Genomic DNA, 20831 nt, shown 5'->3' with positions numbered 1-20831 from the left:
GCGAGGCCACTGGAATGTTTTACTTACCTTGCCTTCCAGCGATGCATCTCCATGGTAACCCGGTGTCAACTGACGCCGAGGGGGTCACGTGACGGCGTGTTGCCATGGCAACGTGATGTCACATGACCCCGCGGCATTATTTGACACCGGAGCCGTGCGGGCGGAGGGGGGCGCATGCACGAAACTTTGCCCGCCCCTGGTCTACAGCATCAGACAGTACCCAGACATACTCGCGTGGTAGCAGTAGGACTGCCACCTCCCCGGGTTTGACTGGGAGACTACGGGTTTCGGCCGCCAGCCTCAGGGCTACGGGTTTACTGGAAAATCTCGTGGCGGCGTCCCCCCCCCCTGCAAATCCTGTCAACATGGCTGCGCAACGTCAAATGGCGCCGCGTTGGCATGACAACGTGATGCTACGTGACGTCGTGTGACGCCCATTGCTATGACAACAGGATGCTGCGTGACGTCACGGCGCCACACGGCGTTCCATTGTCATGGCAACTTGCCGCCGTGACGTCACATTGTCATGACAACACGCACCATTTGACGTCGCAAAGCCATGCTGACTGGACCCTGCAGGGGGAGACGATGCCGGGAGATGCCGCAGGTAAGACAAATAAATATATAAATAAGATAAATAAATATAAACTAATGTTATTGCAAAAAGTCTCCGGGTTAGCCTCCAACAGAAGCTGGCGACCCTGAGTATCAGGAAGTACTCGGATAGCCAAAAGGAGTACTCTGCACTCTTCGGTGTTCCATAGTACCAGGCAGTTCTCATTGAGAAGTACTTTGCAGTACTCTACATTAAATGACACTGCCAATCACTACTCTGTAGTACCAGACAGTACTCAACAGTAATTAGGAGTACTCCGCGGTACTTTATGACAATGCGTATCAGTACTTTGTAGTACCAGGCAACACTCGGTAATAATGAGGCTAATGCCCCAGCATGTTACAGTATACTGTAATGTGACCATACTCAGCAGTGCTGTGAAGTATCAGGCAGTACTCACCAGCAGCAAGTCGTTGAATAAGAACACCTCCCTCTGATGGGCCGCCTGTTTCTGTACTTTGTTCACGTCCATCACCTCAAAGAGGCGGCTGCAGCAAACCAGCCGCCGGTGAGGGACCGAGAGCACCTGTAGGGGGCAGGTCACCACACAGCCAATCACAGCCCGCCACTTCATCAACATGCGCAGGACAAAGGCAGCCTCTTTCAGGGCAACCTCAGCATATTGCATACCCCCGCGCAGGAGTATCAGAGTAATACACACTCAAATCTACAGCAGTGACTGGGGAGTCGGGCAGCCATATTGGGTTTGCGATGTCATTTAAGGGCAGGCCAGCCGCCAGGGGGATAAGTAAGCAGTGAATCTAATACTCGGCAGGGACACATAGTCAAAGAAAAGGGGAGGGGGGGACTGACGGACACAAATAAATACCAGAGTACTGGTACTCTTGAAGAATTTGTAAATATACTGTATATATATGTCTGTCTGTCTGTCTGTCTATCTATATTGGTACTCCTGCAGTAATTACATGAGAAAATACTGGTAATCCTGGAGTATAATCATAAAGTAGTAAACCCAGCCCCCCCCTCACCCCTCCCCCCCAGCCCCCAGCACTAACTGCTGAATACAGCCAGTATTTATCACTTTGAATCCCTTGTATGACATCACTGATTTTCTTAATGACAATTTTTTCTTGTAATGAGAAATCACTGTACAATCGGACATTTCTGATTTCCTACATTGCCCCTCTCCTCTCTGCCCCACTTCTTCCTGCCCTCCCCTCTGCCCCACTGCTGCCTGCCCCTTCTCTGACTCTGCCCCACACCTGGCTGCCCCCTCTCCTCTATGCCCCACTGCTGCATGCCCACACCTCCTCTCTGCCCCACTGCTGCATGCCCATGCCTCCTCTCTGCCCCACTGCTGCCTGTCCACCTCTCCTCTCTGCCCCACTGTTGCCTGTCCTCCTCCTCTCTGCCCCACTCCAGCCTGCCCTCCTCTCTGCCTCTCTGCCCCACTGCTGCCTGCCCACCTCTCGTCTCTGCCCCACTGCTGCCTGTCCCCCTCCTCTCTGCTCCACTCCAGCCTGCCCTCCTCTCTGCCTCAATTCTGCCTGCCCATCTCTTATCTCTGCCTAACTGCTGCCTGCCCACCTCTCCTCTCTAACCAACTGCTGCCTGCCCCCTCATCTCTGCCCCACTCCTGCCTGCCCTACTGCTGCTTGCCCCCTGCCCCACTCCTGCCTGCCCCCTCCTCTCAGCCCCACTGCTTCCTGCCCCCTTCCTCTCTGCCCCACTTCTCCCCACCCTCCTCCTCTCTGCCCCACTTCTCCCCACCCTCCTCCTCTCTGCCCCACTTGTCGTTGTTGCCCCACTCGTCGTTGCCCCACTCTCCTCTTTGCACACTGCTGCATGCCCACCTCCCTCCTCTAACCTCCCCCCCCCCCCCCCCGCAGGACTTACGCTTTTCATGCCCACAATGGAATTCTCCACCTTGGTCACGTAGGTCACATGATCCTCGTTGGATTTCAGCTCCTTCTGCTGGATCCGTTCATAAATCCCGACCACCATATCCCTGGGGATGTCAGCCCCATCATCTACCCCTGGGGGGGACACACACATCCATGTCATTTACCCCTGGGGGGGACATGCACATCCATGTCATCTACCCCTGGGGGAGACACACACATCCATGTCATTTACCCCTGGGGGGGACATGCACATCCATGTCATCTACCCCTGGGGGGGACATACAGATCCACATCATTTACCCCTGGTGGGGGGACATAAACATCTGTGTCATCTAACCCTGAGGGGGACACACACAGCCATGTTATCTACCCCTGGGGGGGATACACAGCCCCGTCATCTACCCTTGGGGAGGGGACACACACAGTCCTGTCATCTACCCCTGGGGGGGACACACACAGCATCGTCATCTACCCCTGGATAGGGGGGACACACAGCACATCATCTACTACTGGGGGGACATGGAGTGCTGTGAGACATCCACACACAGCCGGAAGCACACACACACAGACCCGGAAGCACACACACACACACACACACACACAGACCCGGAAGCACACACACACACACACACACACACACACGCTGCATGTGCTGGTGGTGCTGACCTCGCAGATTCCGGATAAAATCCTCCAGCATCATCTTGCGGTCGGGTCTGATACTCGGACTGTACATGTCCGTATTCAGCAGGATGATGGCAAAGGCCAAGATAAAGATGGTGTCCGGGTTGTGGAACTGCTGTACGATGTCGGGGTTACACATACAGTAACGTTGACTGCAGGGGAAAGACACGGGTCACGCGGAGCACAAACGCAGGTCACGCAGAACACAGGACGCAGGTCACGCAGAGCACAAGATGCGGGTCACCAGAGGCGGGACATGCAGAGCACAGGACACAAGTCGTGCAGAACACGGGTCACACAGAACACAGAATGCAGGTCACGCAGAGCACAAGATGTGTGTCACCAGAGCACAGAACGCGGGTCATGCAGAGCACAGGACACAAATCGCGCAGAGCACAGAACACAAATCGCGCAGAGCACAGGACACAAGTCGTGCAGAGCACAGAACATGGGTAACGCAGATCACAAGATGCAGGTCCCGCAAAGCAGAGGATGCGGGTCACGCAGAGCACAGGACACGTCATGCAAAGCATGGGACATGGACTATACAGAGTTGGGCACATGCCTTATACTGAGTGTGATCACATACTCCTCACCTGAAGGCCTCGATTAGACGTTCCACCTTCTGTGCCTCGCCCTGTACTCGGATGTGCGCCTGAAACTTCCGAAGAGCCTCGTCCAGTTCCATGCCAGAGAAATCCATCTCATCCACCACACAGCTACAAATCAGAGAGAGAGAGCTCGAGAGGGAGCGGGCACAGTGCCTCAAACACACCCTGCCCGGGAAAGAGCACAGTGCCCCAAAAACACCCTGCCCGGGAGTGGGCACAGTGCCTCATACACACCCTGCCCGGGAGAGGGCACAGTGCCTCATACACACCCTGCCCGGGAGAGGGCACAGTGCCCCAAACACACCCTGCCCGGGAGAGGGCACAGTGCCTCAAACACACCCTGCCCGGGAGAGGGCACAGTGCCTCATACACACCCTGCCCGGGAGAGGGCACAGTGCCTCATACACACCCTGCCCGGGAGAGGGCACAGTGCCTCAAACACACCCTGCCCGGGAGTGGGCACAGTGCCTCATACACACCCTGCCCGGGAGAGGGCACAGTGCCTCAAACACACCCTGCCCGGGAGAGGGCACAGTACCTCATACACACCCTGCCGGGGAGAGAGCACAGTGCCCCAAACACACCCTGCCCGGGAGAGGGCACAGTGCCTCATACACACCCTGCCCGGGAGAGGGCACAGTGCCTCATACACACCCTGCCGGGGAGAGAGCACAGTGCCCCAAACACACCCTGCCCGGGAGAGGGCACAGTGCCTATAACACACCCTGCCCGGGAGAGGGCACAGTGCCTCATACACACCCTGCCCGGGAGAGGGCACAGTGCCTCATACACACCCTGCCCGGGAGAGGGCACAGTGCCCCAAACACACCCTGCCCGGGAGAGGGCACAGTGCCTATAACACACCCTGCCTGGGAGAGGGCACAGTGCCTCAAACACACCCTGCCCGGGAGAGGGCACAGTGCCTCAAACACACCCTGCCCGGGAGAGGGCACAGTGCCTCAAACACACCCTGCCCGGGAGAGGGCACAGTGCCTCATACACACCCTGCCCGGGAGAGGGCACAGTGCCTCACCCACACCCTGCCCGGGACAGGGCACAGTGCCTCATACACACCCTGCCCGGGAGGGAGCGTGCACAGTGCCTCAAACACACCCTGCCCGGGAGAGGGCAGAGTGCCTCAAACACACCCTGCCCGGGAGAGGGCACAGTGCCTCAAACACACCCTGCCTGGGAGAGGGCACAGTGCCTCACGCACAGCCTGCCCGGGAGTGGGCACAGTGCCTCATACACACCCTGCCCGGGAGAGGGCACAGTACCTCATACACACCCTGCCCGGGAGAGGGCACAGTGCCTCAAACACACCCTGCCCGGGAGAGGGCACAGTACCTCATACACACCCTGCCGGGGAGAGAGCACAGTGCCCCAAACACACCCTGCCCGGGAGAGGGCACAGTGCCTCATACACACCCTGCCCGGGAGAGGGCACAGTGCCTCATACACACCCTGCCGGGGAGAGAGCACAGTGCCCCAAACACACCCTGCCCGGGAGAGGGCACAGTGCCTATAACACACCCTGCCCGGGAGAGGGCACAGTGCCTCATACACACCCTGCCCGGGAGAGGGCACAGTGCCTCATACACACCCTGCCCGGGAGAGGGCACAGTGCCCCAAACACACCCTGCCCGGGAGAGGGCACAGTGCCTATAACACACACTGCCTGGGAGAGGGCACAGTGCCTCAAACACACCCTGCCCGGGAGAGGGCACAGTGCCTCAAACACACCCTGCCCGGGAGAGGGCACAGTGCCTCAAACACACCCTGCCCGGGAGAGGGCACAGTGCCTCATACACACCCTGCCCGGGAGAGGGCACAGTGCCTCACCCACACCCTGCCCGGGACAGGGCACAGTGCCTCATACACACCCTGCCCGGGAGGGAGCGTGCACAGTGCCTCAAACACACCCTGCCCGGGAGAGGGCAGAGTGCCTCAAACACACCCTGCCCGGGAGAGGGCACAGTGCCTCAAACACACCCTGCCTGGGAGAGGGCACAGTGCCTCACGCACAGCCTGCCCAGGAGAGGGCACAGTGCCTCAAACACACCCTGCCCGGGAGAGGGCACAGTGCCTCAAACACACCCTGCCCGGGAGAGGGCACAGTGCCTCACGCACAGCCTGCCCAGGAGAGGGCACAGTGCCTCATACACACCCTGCCCGGGAGAGGGCACAGTGCCTCAAACACACCCTGCCCAGGAGAGGGCACAGTGCCTCATACACACCCTGCCCGGGAGAGGGCACAGTGCCTCAAACACACCCTGCCCGGGAGAGGGCACAGTGCCTCATATACACCCTGCCCAGGAGCGGGCACAGTGCCTCATACACACCCTGCCTGGGAGAGGGCACAGTGCCTAATACACACCCTGCCCGGGAGAGGGCACAGTGCCTCACCCACAGCCTGGCCGGGAGAGGGCACAGTGCCTCAAACACACCCTGCTTAAAACACACCCTGCTTGGGAGGGAGCGTGCACACTGCACTCTACATGTTGTTATATCACTCTGCTAGTTATTCTATAGATCAACATGTTATTATATCCTCATAAGAGGACAGTAGGCATATGATAACAGAGAGTATGACTGTGGGAGAGTATGACTGTGTGGGAGAGTATGACTGTGGGAGAGTATGATTGTGTGGGAAAGAGCATCTCTATCTCTGTTCGGATTAATCCGAGTGCGGAATTTTAACAATACTAATTTCGGATTCAATTTGAAATCCGAGTTCAGATTCATAAAAATCTGTCTGGATTGTATCCAGTGATAGATTTGAATTAAACCACTCGGCTTTTTTAGAACCCAACAGACGGATTTTGGTGGTGGGGGACGGATTTGGACTGGTTCACCCATACATTGTATGAGGACAATAGGCGTATGAGGACAGTAGGTGTATGAGGACAGTAGGCATAAGAGGACAGTAGGCATAAGAGGACAGTAGGGGTAAGAGGACAGTAGGCATAAGAGGACAGTAGGCATAAGAGGACAGTAGGGGTATGAGGACAATAGGCGTATGAGGACAGTAGGTGTATGAGGACAGTAGGTGTATGAGGACAATAGGCATATGAGGACAGTAGGCCAGTAGGCGTAAGAGGACAGTAGGCGTAAGAGGACAGTAGGCATAAGAGGACAGTAGGCATAAGAGGACAGTAGGGGTATGAGGACAGTAGGCGTAAAAGAGGATAGCAGGCATATGAGGACAGTAGGCATAAGAGGACAGTAGGGGTATGAGGACAGTAGGCGTAAAAGAGGATAGCAGGCATATGAGGACAGTAGGCGTGTGAAGACAGTAGACATGAGGAAAGAAGGCATAAGAGGAAAATAGGCATAAGATGACAGTAGGCGTAAAAGAGGATAGCAGGCATATGAGGACAGTAGGCGTATGAAGACAGTAGACATGAGGAAAGAAGGCATAAGAGGAAAATAGGCATAAGAGGACAGTAGGTGTATGAGAACAGTAGGTGTATGAGGACAGTAGGCTTATGAGGACAGTAGGCGTATGAGGACAGTAGGCATATGAGGACAGTCGGCATAAGAGGACAGTAGGTATAAGAGGACAGTAGGCGTATGAGGACAGTAGGCATAAGAGGACAGTAGGCATAAGAGGACAGTAGGCATAAGAGGACAGTAGGCGTAAGAGGACAGTAGGCGTATGAGGACAGTAGGCGTAAAAGAGGATAGCAGGCATATGAGGACAGTAGGCGTAAGAGGACAGTAGGCGTGTGGGGACAGTAGGCGTATGAGAACAGTAGACATAAGGAAAGAAGGCATAAGAGGAAAATAGGCATAAGAGGACAGTAGGTGTATGAGGACAGTAGACGTAAGAAGACAATATGCGTATGATAACAGTAGGCATAATGGAGCAGTAGGCAAATAATGACAGTAGGCATAGGAGGACAGTAAGCCTATGAGGACAGTAGGGATAAGGGAACAGTAGGCGTATGAGGACAGTAGGCGTATGAGGACAGTAGGCGTATGATGACAGTAGGGATAAGGGAACAGTTGGGATAAGAGGACAGTAGGTGTATGAAGACAGTAGGCATATGGGGACAGTAGGCGTAAGAGGACAGTAGGCGTATGATGACAGTAGACATAAGAGGACAGTAGGCGTAAGAAGACAGTAGGCGTATGAAGACAGTAGGCATAAGAAGACAGTAGACGTAAAGGACAGTAGGCGTATGAGGACAGTAGGCGTATGAGGCAGTAAGTCATGATGTGTTGCATAATCTACATTTCTCCCAACTGACCAATTGTCAATGAAGGTTGGACATGTGGGACTGGACATGTGGAGGGACATGTGGGGAGTGCAGGGGGGGGCGGGACATGTGGAGGGACATGTGGGGAGTGCAGGGGGGGCGGGACATGAGGAGGGACATATGGACAGTGCAGGGGGGCGGGACATGAGGCGGGACATATGGACAGTGCAGGGGGCAGGACATGAGGAGGGACAAATGGACAGTGCAGGGGGGCGGGACATATGGACAGTGCAGGGGGTGGGACATGAGGAGGGGGGCATAACTAGCATAAAGAAACAGGGAAAATAAATGAAAGATATGGGCAGGAGATGAGGAGAAACGGGTTCAGCTTTCCAGAGGACTACTGGTAATAGGCATTATTTTGTAACCTGCAATCTGTATGTTTTGTTATAAATACTATTTTGCAACACCAGGTCGATAACAACATGAATACAGTGTTTGTATATTCATTTGTGTGTGTGTGTGTGTGTTTGTTTGTTTGTTTGTTTGTTACACCTCCCCAAAGCACATAAAAACAGAAGGGTGTATTTATTCAGTTATTACATTGCATTATCGCTCTGCGTGATGCTATCTAATATTATATAGGTTTTAAAGTCCTGGATAGCCAAATAAATCCTGTGCCTTCGCGTGCAAGTACACGTGAGTACGTGTGTGAGTGTGGAAGGAGCTGGTGCTCACTGCGTGTGACGTGTGTGAGTGTGGAAGGAGCTGGTGCTCACTGCGTGTGACGTGTGTGAGTGTGGAAGGAGCTGGTGCTCAGTGCGTGTGACGTGTGTGAGTGTGGAAGGAGCTGGTGCTCACTGCGTGTGGCGTGTGTGAGTGTGGAAGGAGCTGGTGCTCACTGCGTGTGACGTGTGTGAGTGTGGAAGGAGCTGGTGCTCAGTGCGTGTGACGTGTGTGAGTGTGGAAGGAGCTGGTGCTCACTGCGTGTGACGTGTGTGAGTGTGGAAGGAGCTGGTGCTCCGTGCGTGTGACGTGTGTGAGTGGAAGGTGCTGGTGCTCAGTGCGTGTGACGTGTGTGAGTGTGGAAGGAGCTGGTGCTCCGTGCGTGTGACGTGTGTGAGTGTGGAAGGAGCTGGTGCTCAGTGCGTGTGACGTGTGTGAGTGTGGAAAGAGCTAGTGCTCAGTGCGTGTGACGTGTGTGAGTGGAAGGATCTGGTGCTCAGTGCGTGTGACGTGTGTGAGTGTGGAAAGAGCTAGTGCTCAGTGCGTGTGACGTGTGTGAGTGGAAGGATCTGGTGCTCAGTGCGTGTGACGTGTGTGAGTGTGAAAGGAGCTGGTGTTCAGTGTGTGTGACGTATGTGAGTGTGGAAGGAGCTGGTACTCAGTGCGTGGACGTGTGTGAGTGGAAGGAGCTGGTACTCAGTGCATGGACGTGTGTGAGTGGAAGGAGCTGGTGCTCAGTGCGTGTGACGTCTGTGAGTGTGGAAAGAGCTGGTGCTTAGTGCGTGTGACGTGTGTGAGTGTGGAAGGATCTGGTGCTCAGTGCGTGTGACGTGTGTGAGTGTGGAAGGAGCTGGTGCTCACTGCGTGTGACGTGTGTGAGTGTGGAAGGAGCTGGTGCTCCGTGCGTGTGACGTGTGTGAGTGGAAGGTGCTGGTGCTCAGTGCGTGTGACGTGTGTGAGTGTGGAAGGAGCTGGTGCTCCGTGCGTGTGACGTGTGTGAGTGTGGAAGGAGCTGGTGCTCAGTGCGTGTGACGTGTGTGAGTGGAAGGATCTGGTGCTCAGTGCGTGTGATGTGTGTGAGTGTGGAAAGAGCTAGTGCTCAGTGCGTGTGACGTGTGTGAGTGGAAGGATCTGGTGCTCAGTGCGTGTGACGTGTGTGAGTGTGAAAGGAGCTGGTGCTCAGTGTGTGTGACGTATGTGAGTGTGGAAGGAGCTGGTACTCAGTGCGTGGACGTGTGTGAGTGGAAGGAGCTGGTACTCAGTGCGTGGACGTGTGTGAGTGGAAGGAGCTGGTGCTCAGTGCGTGTGACGTCTGTGAGTGTGGAAAGAGCTGGTGCTTAGTGCGTGTGACGTGTGTGAGTGGAAGGAGCTGGTGCTAACTGCGTGTGACGTGTGTGAGTGTGGAAGGAGCTGGTGCTCAGTGCGTGTGACGTGTGAGAGATGCTCAGCTCTGCAGAATGACCTATTTACAGAGCTCAGGTGATTTGAAGCAGCACACTCTATACAGGAGGGGGGAGTCACGGAGAATACTGCAGTATTTTAGGAAGTCAGTAAGAATACTGCAGTATTTTAGGGAGTCAGTGAGAGTACTGCAGTATTTTAGGCAGTCAGTGAGAGTACTGCAGTATTTTAGGCAGTCAGTGAGAGTACTGCAGTATTTTAGGCAGTCAGTGACAGTGACTGCAGTATTTTAGGCAGTCAGTGAGAGTACTGCAGTATTTTAGGTAGTCAGTGCTGCTATATTTGCAGGTTTCAGTTAGGATTATGTGAGGGCATTAGTTGGGATGTTGGTAGTTTGGGTTATGGGGTGCTGATATTTGGGTTGCGACTATTTGGGGATGGCAATCGTGGTATCGGTATTTGTGGGTGTTAGTTGGGGTGTTGGGATGTGTTTTTTGGAGTATCTGGAGTCCACTCACTCTAGCACGTCGCGGTTGAATTGCTTCTTGCTGTTCCCCAGGAACTCCCCGATCATTTGCCGGCTCAGCCCCTTTCTCTGCAGTAAGAAATGTGCCACCCCAATGGGGGTGTCCGGGATAAAACCCCGAGAGATCAGGAACTGGATCCCCTTGTCAGGAGTACTGCTGGAAGAAAATGGGGGTCAGGTACGGAGACCCCAGATCAGCCTGGTTTCCCTCACCCAAATCCCCAAAACATTCACACCACACAGAGACCCCCCACCCGTGACTTCTCTCCCCCATATTCCCCCAACGATAGCCCACACTCCCACTGTGATACACGTCACTCATTCATCTTCCACGTTATTAGCCCCACAACTCATCTCAGGTATTTTCAATACACATAACCTCCTGCAGGTTGCGCTGGATCGTTTCACACTATGCCCCACCCAACATACATGAACTAAACACTGCAACCTCCCCCTATCCTGCCTCCCTCTTGCTGGGGTCCCATTGCCCACCCATACATAGCATTCTAACATTAAGGAATAATCCACAGGGAACAGGGAGCCAGCTGGGGCATTAGTGTGCAGGTAATGCCCGGCTCTGAGGGTTAATACTATTATAGGTTACATTTGGTTTAATTCCCTTTTATTTTGAAGACAGCAGCGGCTACTATTTCCAGGGCGTACCTAGGTCAGTAATGCCCAGAATTTAGACTTTAGATTTCTTGGCTTCTGAATGTTCGAAATCTTTATCCTATGATGCTTTTCTAGCCCTGGCTGCGTGAAATAGGATGCTGTCCAGCACTGGAGCTTTAGTGACATTTATATTGAAAACACACACTGGATGAAGAAAAGCAAGCCAAACTGAGGCCCTGTATACATGACACAGGAGCTTCTTCTAGAAGACCCTCCAGAAGCCCATCTACAAACCATCACATAGCCCCCCTCTCCTCTAGATACATACCCTCTTAGAGTTCCCTCTAGATGCCCCTACTGTATATGAAATAGAACATAAGTGACTCTCTAGAAGCTGGCTTCTTGATGCACGCTCTAGATGAGTTGCTCTAGAAGCCCTCCCTCTAGAAACCCCTTTCTCCACCCCGACTCACATGTTGAAGAGGTTGAGCCCGATGCGGTAGAGTCGCTTCCTCATGGTGTCAGTGGAGAGGGTGGGTGAGCGGCAGCTGGCCGGGTTCTCGCAGTAGTACCGGGGCAGGCTGAGGATCATGGCCTGTAGGGCCTCCTTGGATGACACCTCAGACACAGACTTGGCGGAGGTGGAGGTGCTGCTGCTGCTCAGCTGCTCAGATAAGTCTGTGGGCTCAGCCTCGGGAGGCACCAGACCCACCAGCTCCCTCCCCAGCCCGTCCCCATTCACTTCAGGAAAAGAGTTCTGTACCAGGTGAGCATCGTGGACCAGACCCTCCTGGGCACCAGAAGACTCAGAGATCTTGTCCCCGCACCCCCTGCCCTCCTCTGGCTTGGAGGTCTGAGTTCCGGCCAGACAGTTGGCCATGGAAAGGGAGGTGGATGATGAGACTGAGATGTTGTTGTTGTCTATCTGGACGGTGACATCTCTGAAGGCCATCATCAAAGTGCTGCTGCTCTTGGGCAGGTTCCCCAGCTGCCCCTCCTCATCTTCCCTCTCCTCTAGCTTGGGCGGTTCTAGCTCCGGGTTCTGCTGCATGGAGCTGAAGGTTTCCCGGATCTGGTAGGAGCCCCCCTCCGGGAAGGCACACATGGTTTTCAGGCTCCAGGTGCTGAGGGCATCGTCAATAGATTTGGCCAGGGATTGGACCTGCTCTGTGAAGGAGTCTTCCAGCTCGGTCAGCGCCCCACTGATAGTGGCTGGGAGGGATGGAGACCTGACCAGGGGTATGCCTACCAGGTTGTAGCCCTCCAGTAGCGCCTTGTCGGAGGAGGAGAAGCTGTCCGGGTTGTGCATGCGGACCTTGCGCAAAGAGATGCGCCGGGGCAGGCGACTCTGTAGCAGAGAGTCGCGAATCTTCTCGAAGTTCTTGCTGAGCTGGTACTGGCGGAAAGCAGTCTGAATTGTGCAGGCTGCCCTCCGGGACACCAGGTGACCCCCATACTTGTGCTCCAGCATCTCTATCTGCAACACAAGCGGAGGAGGGGAGGTCAGCGGGGGCTTTCCGGATCCCCCTCAGGAACAGCAAAAAAGATACAGAAAAGGAGGGGAGACAGCGACACAGGAGAATCTATAAATAATGCGGTGCTCTCAGTTTGTTCTGTGCGACAGGTGTGGTATAATGGTTAATGGTTATAATGGAGGCTGGGATTGAGGGGGTTACAAAATTGTTCTTGAATACACAAATTGTTATATTCCACCGGCAGCCACTGTCAACATGTGACTCGCAAATGACACTTGGATAAAATCTGTCACTTATTTGTAGACCGCCCCGCGACTGCGAGAATAGCCCAGAGAGGAAATCTGGGGGCGGGGGGTACAGCGAATATTACTAAGGCTGAGTCCAGACAGGATGTGATGCGACGTAGCGCGCGCACGCTCGCCACTCTTTCGCTTTGGTGTGTGCGAGTTTTCACACGGAATACGACCCCCCGGCGGCGAAGTACGGCGCTGACGCCGCTGCACTTGAAGGAGGCAAATGAAGTTATGATTTCAAGCGGCTGCCACGTCACGTGTGCCGGCAGCCAATCACAAACACGCACACTTTGTTTCTTTTTATTTTTATTCAATGGCTGCGCAGTTCCACCTCCAAGTCAGATCATTCTGTCTCCTGGGCATGAGCACACGTGCGAACGCGCAGAAGCCTGTCTGAACTCGGCCTATTTATGAATCTGGACATTTATTCCCCTTCTGCAGAAGAAAATGACGTAGACTGGAGTTTGCAAACGCTGCACGGAGCTCAGTCTGTCCTGTATCCTCCACAATGTGGTATTATTTGGATTTACTCAACTTTTCCGATTGAATAAAAATATTGATTTATAAAAAATAGTGGAATACAGAAGTGGGGTGTCCTGGATTTCCCTTTAATCCCTTTCACGACCAATCCATTCATTTCGGGTCCTTCTAATAATTAAGTTTAGAACTGCCCTGACCCTGACCCCGCCCCGACCATTACCCTTACTCTGATCCTGCCCCTGGCCGACCCTGCTATAACCCTGCCCTAACCCCTACCCTGTCTTTACTCCTTCCCGAACCTTACCCTGCCCCCCCCTATCCGACCCCTTGATGGGGGAAGAGGCCACGTACCTGCTTGTTCTTGAGGTCCAGAGACAGTTCGTAGTCGGAGCTGCTGGCCCCGTGGGAGCAGGTGGCCGTGCTCTTTCCTCGCGGAACTCTGGCTGGGGACCCCGTATGGTGGAGACTCACCGTCGGTAGCAGCTCTTCCTCTCCTAGGTGCCGGTCAGGGTCCAGCGCGTCCCACACTGTGCACAGCAGCTGATCGTTGCAAGAATCGTCACTGCAGAAAAAAAAGGGGTTAGCGTATCCTCCAAACCCTGTGCTACAGGCAGCAGGTTAGGGTAAAATGAACGTGCTGCAATGTACAATGATTCTGAGTATCTGCACATTCCCAGCTTCTTATACTATTGTATAGAGCAGTGATTTTCAACCTTTTTATGGTTAAGGAAATTCTGAGAAACCCCAACCCTCTCTAACGGGCATCTGAGATCAGATGCATTGTAAGGAACCCCAACCCTCTCTAATAGCGCGCCTGAGATCAGATACATGGTAAGGAACCCCAACCCTCTCTAATAGCACGTCTGAGATCAGATGCATTGTAAGGAACCCCAACCCTCTCTAATAGCGCGTCTGAAATCAGATGCATTGTAAGGAACCCCAACCCTCTCTAATAGCGTGGCTGTGATCAGATGCATTGTAAGGAACCCCAACCCTCTCTAACAGCGCGTCTGAGATCAGATGCATTGTAAGGAACCCCAACCCTCTCTAATAGCGTGTCTGAGATCAGATGCATTGTAAGGAACCCCAACCCTCTCTAATAGCGTGTCTGAGATCAGATGCATTGTAAGGAACCCCAACCCTCTCTAATAGCGCGTCTGTGATCAGATGCATTGTAAGGAACCCCAACCCTCTCTAATAGCGCGTCTGAGATCAGATGCATTGTAAGGAACCCCAACCCTCTCTAATAGCGCGTCTGAGATCAGATGCATTGTAAGGAACCCCAACCCTCTCTAATAGCGCGTCTGAGATCAGATGCATTGTAAGGAACCCCAACCCTCTCTAATAGCGCGTCTGAGATCAGATGCATTGTAAGGAACCCCAACCCTCTCTAATAGCGCGTCTGAGATCAGATGCATTGTAAGGAACCCCAACCCTCTCTAATAGCGTGTCTGAGATAAGATGCATTGTAAGGAATTCCAACCTTCTCTAATAGCGCGTCTGAGATCAGATGTATTAGGAACCCCAACCCTCTCTGAAAGCGAGTCTGAGATCAGATGCATTGTAAATTCTTCTGTATTTGGTACAATTTTAAAATGACCTTAAAATTACAGGGAACCCTTTAGGGATGCCCGGGGACCCCTAGGAACCTTGGTTGATAAACACTGGTATAGAGATTCAGGTCCATCAAGGAGAAGGACCAAGGTGACCTCAAGGCCTTGATGTGTGATGTGGTAATAAATGTGAGTTATTGAAGCCTTTAAACAAAAATACTTTTAGGTCATTTTTTAACATTTCATGTTTTTTACTGCAATCAAGTGCAATATTTATGGCATTTCTTTCACAATAAGGTTATTTGAGGTAATCTGTCGTCTACAGGCAAATTCGCAGTTATCTCTTTGTTGTCTTGTGTAATCCTCATACGATCATTAGCCAAACAGATGCAACGGCCCGCACCCCCCCAGCACAATCTCCCGCTCCCCCCAGTTTGCGCACCCCTGACCTAAAGGATGTTATGCTAGTGTGTCTTTATCCTCATTATTTGTATCTGAATACAAGATTTTAACATTTCAGGTTCTACAAATATTAGATCGGTGAGTTTGGAGTTTTTGAATCCCCTGAACCTCGTCAATCCACGCCAAGTTTAGCCAATAGCATCCCGTGGACTGACCCTGACCAGTAGGGGAGGGGTCAGGGTGACATGACATTTGGCCCAAGGGGGTCCTGGAAGTGAAATGATTAGGAGAAGTGGTCATTTATTTAAGAGGCATTTTGCCTCGTTCCTACCTCTTCCATCCACATCTCCAAGAAGGTTCACGCACCCTTTGGAGGTTGTGAGGGGTAAGGAGATGTTATGGTATTCATGTATTTATGTGTATTTTGTATTAGTAAAACATATATATATGTAAATATAAAAATACAAAAAGAGGAACATATATATGGAAAGATGGTGATGTGGATTGTTAAGGTTATTGGCATTGTTTGTCAGAGGGGGGTGGATTGGTCAGTTTTTTGCCTGGGAGGGTATTTGGAGGAATGTTGATGGGGTCCAAAGGAGGCGGTCTTGGACCAGGGCGGCGCCGGAGGGTGTCCTCCTAAAAGGGACCCCGGGGGTTTAAAACCAAGAGTGATCACTCGGTCAGAAGCGGCGGTGAGCATGGTCAGGTTCACAGGTTTGGGGCTACTTGCTGACCAGGTCTGAGGATGTTGTATATTGTTAATTGTTATGGATAATAAAAGGCTGTGGCCATTTGAACCCAAGTGTGTGGTTATTGGGGTTAATGGGTTACAAGTAAGGGCCCAAGAATCGAAGGGTACACAGGTCATGTGAACTTGCTCATCTCTACTAGAAATTGGGTCTTCCTGCCCCTACATGTCCTTGTGTATCTATGTGACGTTGCGTGTTCCTGCGTCCATGCATGTCCTTGTGTCCCCGTGTGTGCCTGCGTCCATGCATGTCCTTGTGTCCCTGTGTGTGGCTGCATCCATGCATGTCCTTGTGTCCCCGTGTGTGCCTGCGTCCTTGCGTGTTCTTGTGTCCCAGTGTGTGCCTGCGTCCTTGCGTGTTCTTGTGTCCCCGTGTGTGCCTGCGTCCTTGCGTGTTCTTGTGTCCCAGTGTGTGCCTGCGTCCATGCATGTCCTTGTGTCCCCGTGTGTGGCTGCGTCCCTGCGTGTCCTTGTGTACCTGTGTGTGGCTGCGTCCATGCATGTCCTTGTGTCCCCGTGTGTGGCTGCGTCCCTGCGTGTCCTTGTGTACCTGTGTGTGGCTGCGTCCATGCATGTCCTTGTTTACCAGTGTGTGCCTGCGTCCATGCATGCCCTTGTTTACCTGTGTGTGGCTGCGTCCATGCCTGTCCTTGTGTCCCCTTGTGTGCCTGCGTCCATGCATGTCCTTGTGTCCCCGTGTGTGCCTGCGTCCATGCATGTCCTTGTTTACCTGTGTGTGGCTGCGTCCATGCCTGTCCTTGTGTCCCCTTGTGTGCCTGTGTCCCTGCATCCCCCCGTATGTTCTTGTGTGTGCCTGGGTCCCTGCATGTCCTTGTGTCCCTGTGTATGCCTGTGTCAATGCATGTCCTTGTATGTGCCGGTGTCCCTGTGTGTCCATGTATGTTCACGCGTATGCCTGCGTTCATACAGTACATGTCTTTGTGTGTGCCTGTATCCATGCATGTCCCTGTTACCCTTGCGTATGCATTTGTCCATGTCCATGAATGTGCTTGTGTCCTCATGTGTGCCTGCCTGTCCCTGCATGTCCCTGTGTCCTCATGTGTCCCTATATGTCCCTGTGTTCAAGCATGTTCTTGTGTCCCCATGTGTGCCTGTCCTTGCGTGTCCCTGTACAGTATGTCCCTGCATGTCCTTGTGTCTTCATGTGTCTGCCTGTTCCCGCATGTCCCTGCATGTCCTTGTGTCCCTGTGTGCCTGCCTGTTCTGCATGTCCCTGCATGTCCTTGTGTTCCTGTGTTCCCGCCTGTTCCCGCATGTCCCTGCATGTCCTTGTGTCCCCGTGTGCCTGCCTGTGCCCGCATATCCCTGCATGTCCTTGTGTCCCTGTGTGCCTGCCTGTTCCCGCATGTCCCTGCATGTCCTTGTGTCCCCGTATGCCTCCATGTCCCTGCATGTCCTTGTGTCCCTGTGTGCCTGCCTGTGCCCGCATGTCCCTGCATGTCCTTGTGTCCCTGTGTGCCTGCCTGTGCCCGCATGTCCCTGCATGTCCTTGTGTCCCTGTGTGCATGCCTGTGCCCGCATGTCCCTGCATGTCCTTGTGTCCCGTGTGCCTGCCTGTTCCCGCATGTCCCCGCATGTCCTTGTGTTCCCGTGTGCCTGTCTGTGCCCGCATGTCCTTGTGTTCCCGCATGTCCTTGTGTCCCCGTGTGCCTGTCTGTGCCCGCATGTCCTTGTGTCCCTGCATGTCCTTGTGTCCCTGCATGTCCTTGTGTCCCTGTGTGCCTGCCTATTCCCGCATGTCCCTGTGTGCCTGCCTGTGCCCGCATGTCCTTGTGTCCCTGTGTGCCTGCCTGTTCCCGCATGTCCTTGTGTCCCTGTGTGCCTGCCTGTCCCCGCATGTCCTTGTGTCTCTGTGTCCCTGTGTCCCTGCCTGTTCCCGCATGTCCTTGTGTCCCTGTGTGCCTGCCTGTCCCCGCATGTCCTTGTGTCTCTGTGTCCCTGTGTGCCTGCCTGTTCCCACATGTCCCTGCATGTCCTTGTGTCCCTGTGTGCCTGCCTGTTCCCGCATGTTCCCGCATGTCCTTGTGTCCCTGTGTGCCTGCCTGTTCCCGCATGTCCTTGTGTCTCTGTGTGCTTGTGTGCCTGTGTACCTGCCTGTTCCCGCATGTCCTTGTGTCCCTGTGTGCCTGCCTGTGCCCGCATGTCCCTGCATGTCCTTGTGTCCCTGTGTGCCTGCCTGTGCCCGCATGTCCCTGCATGTCCTTGTGTCCCTGTGTGCCTGCCTGTGCCCGCATGTCCCTGCATGTCTTTGTGTCCTTGTGTGCCTGCCTGTGCCCGCATGTCCCTGCATGTCCTTGTGTCCCTGTGTGCCTGCCTGTGCCCGCATGTCCTTGTGTCCCTGCATGTCCTTGTGTCCCTGTGTGCCTGCCTGTTCCCGCATGTCACCGCATGTCCTTGTGTTCCCGTGTGCCTGTCTGTGCCCGCATGTCCTTGTGTCCCTGCATGTCCTTGTGTCCCTGTGTGCCTGCCTGTTCCCGCATGTCCCTGTGTGCCTGCCTGTGCCCGCATGTCCCTGCATGTCCTTGTGTCCCTGTGTGCCTGCCTGTGCCTGCATGTCCCTGCATGTCCTTGTGTCCCTATGTGCCTGCCTGTTCCCGCATGTTCCCGCATGTCCTTGTGTCCCTGTCTGTTCCCGCATATTCCCGCATGTCCTTGTGTCCCTGTGTGCCTGCCTGTTCCCGCATGTCCTTGTGTCCCTATGTGCCTGCCTGTTCCCGCCTGTTCCCGCATGTCCTTGTGTCCCTGTGTGCCTGCCTGTTCCCGCATGTTCCCGCATGTTCCCGCATGTCCTTGTGTCCCTGTGTGCCTGCCTGTTCCCGCATGTCCTTGTGTCTCTGTGTCCCTGTGTGTCTGCCTGTTCCCGCATGTCCTTGTGTCCCTGTGTGCCTGCTGTGTGCCTGCCTGTTCCCGCATGTTCCCGCATGTCCTTGTGTCCCTGTGTGCCTGCTGTGTGCCTGCCTGTTCCCGCATGTCCTTGTGTCCTTGTGTCCCTGTGTGCCTGCCTGTTCCCGCATGTTCCCGCATGTCCTTGTGTCCCTGTGTGCCTGTTCCCGCATGTCCTTGTGTCCCTGTGAGCCTGCCTGTGCCCGCATGTCCCTGCATGTCCTTGTGTCCCTGTGTGCCTGTCTGTTCCCGCATGTCCTTGTGTACCTGTGTGCCTGCCTGTGCCATGCAGAACTTTAAGGCTCCTGTTTATTTGGTAGTGGAGTTAACCAAAGCCCTATATACAGCACAGGGCACAGCTCTGTACCCAGTACCCTGTACAGCAGCTGACACCCTGCATTAGTGTCACATTCCTGTGCCTCCTCAGGACACGGGTGGGGGGAGGGGGGGGTGGCGCATGACGCTGCTACTCCAGCTCAGACATCCGCTGTTTCTCTCGCCCGGAGGCAGCTCAGGATGACAACGACTCACTGATGGGGCAACAAGGTGGAAATGTTACAGTGGGGGCAGGGGAGAGAGATATGGGAGAAGATAGAAAAACTTTCAGTCTATAACAGTTTAATAAACAAATATACACACAGATACACACACAGAGAGATATACACATGAGCATGCATTGTAACACACACAAATATACACAGAAGCATGCAGTGTAACACACAGGTACACATTGGAGCATGCAGTTTAACATACACAGATATACACAGGAGCATGCAGTGTAAACGCACAAACAGATATACACAGGAGTACGCAGTGTAAATGCACACATAGATATACACAGGAGCATGCAGTGTAACACACATAGATATACACAGGAGCATGCAGTGTAACACACATAGATATACACAGGAGTACGCAGTGTAACACACATAGATATACACAGGAGCATGCAGTGTAACACACACATAGATATACACAGGAGCATGCAGTGTAACACACATAGATATACACAGGAGCATGCAGTGTAACACACATAGATATACACAGGAGCATGCAGTGTAACACACATAGATATACACAGGAGTACGCAGTGTAACACACACATAGATATACACAGGAGCATGCAGTGTAACATACATAGATATACACAGGAGCATGCAATGTAACACACATAGATATACACAGGAGTACGCAGTGTAACATACATAGATATACACAGGAGCATGCAGTGTAACACACATAGATATACACAGGAGTACGCAGTGTAACACACACATAGATATACACAGGAGCATGCAGTGTAACATACATAGATATACACAGGAGCATGCAATGTAACACACATAGATATACACAGGAGTACGCAGTGTAAATGCACACATAGATATACACAGGAGCATGCAGTGTAACACACATAGATATACACAGGAGCATGCAGTGTAACACACATATATATACACAGGAGAATGCAGTGTAACACACATAGATATACACAGGAGCATGCAATGTAACACACATAGATATACACAGGAGCATGCACATAGATATACACAGGAGCATGCAGTGTAACACACATAGATATACACAGGAGCATGCAGTGTAACACACATAGATATACACAGGAGCATGCAATGTAACACACATAGATATACACAGGAGCATGCACATAGATATACACAGGAGCATGCAATGTAACACACATAGATATACACAGGAGCATGCACATAGATATA

General features: G+C 53.3%; 1 protein-coding gene across 7 annotated transcripts in view; it reads right to left on the bottom strand.

Annotated features, from left to right (window-relative positions):
- The window catches only part of IQSEC3 (IQ motif and Sec7 domain ArfGEF 3), a 73175-nt gene that overhangs the window by 9011 nt on the left and 43333 nt on the right, over nt 1-20831 (bottom strand). For 6 of the 7 annotated variants that reach the window (XM_075602315.1, XM_075602318.1, XM_075602319.1 and 3 more), the window contains 7 exons: nt 13840-14050; nt 11714-12717; nt 10621-10785; nt 3759-3881; nt 3148-3314; nt 2474-2613; nt 1017-1142 (listed from right to left, as the gene is read on the bottom strand). In XM_075602315.1, the coding sequence (XP_075458430.1) occupies nt 1017-1142; nt 2474-2613; nt 3148-3314; nt 3759-3881; nt 10621-10785; nt 11714-12717; nt 13840-14050 (1936 nt within the window). The remainder of the gene's footprint in view (nt 1-1016; nt 1143-2473; nt 2614-3147; nt 3315-3758; nt 3882-10620; nt 10786-11713; nt 12718-13839; nt 14051-20831) is intronic. The other variant, XM_075602316.1, reaches the window with a different exon arrangement.

The sequence above is a fragment of the Ascaphus truei genome, chromosome 5, assembly GCF_040206685.1.
Source record: "Ascaphus truei isolate aAscTru1 chromosome 5, aAscTru1.hap1, whole genome shotgun sequence".
NCBI classification, from domain to species: Eukaryota; Metazoa; Chordata; class Amphibia; order Anura; family Ascaphidae; genus Ascaphus; species Ascaphus truei.
The sequence above is the reverse complement of the archived record's forward strand: the minus strand, read 5'-3'. Positions and strand labels throughout refer to the sequence as shown.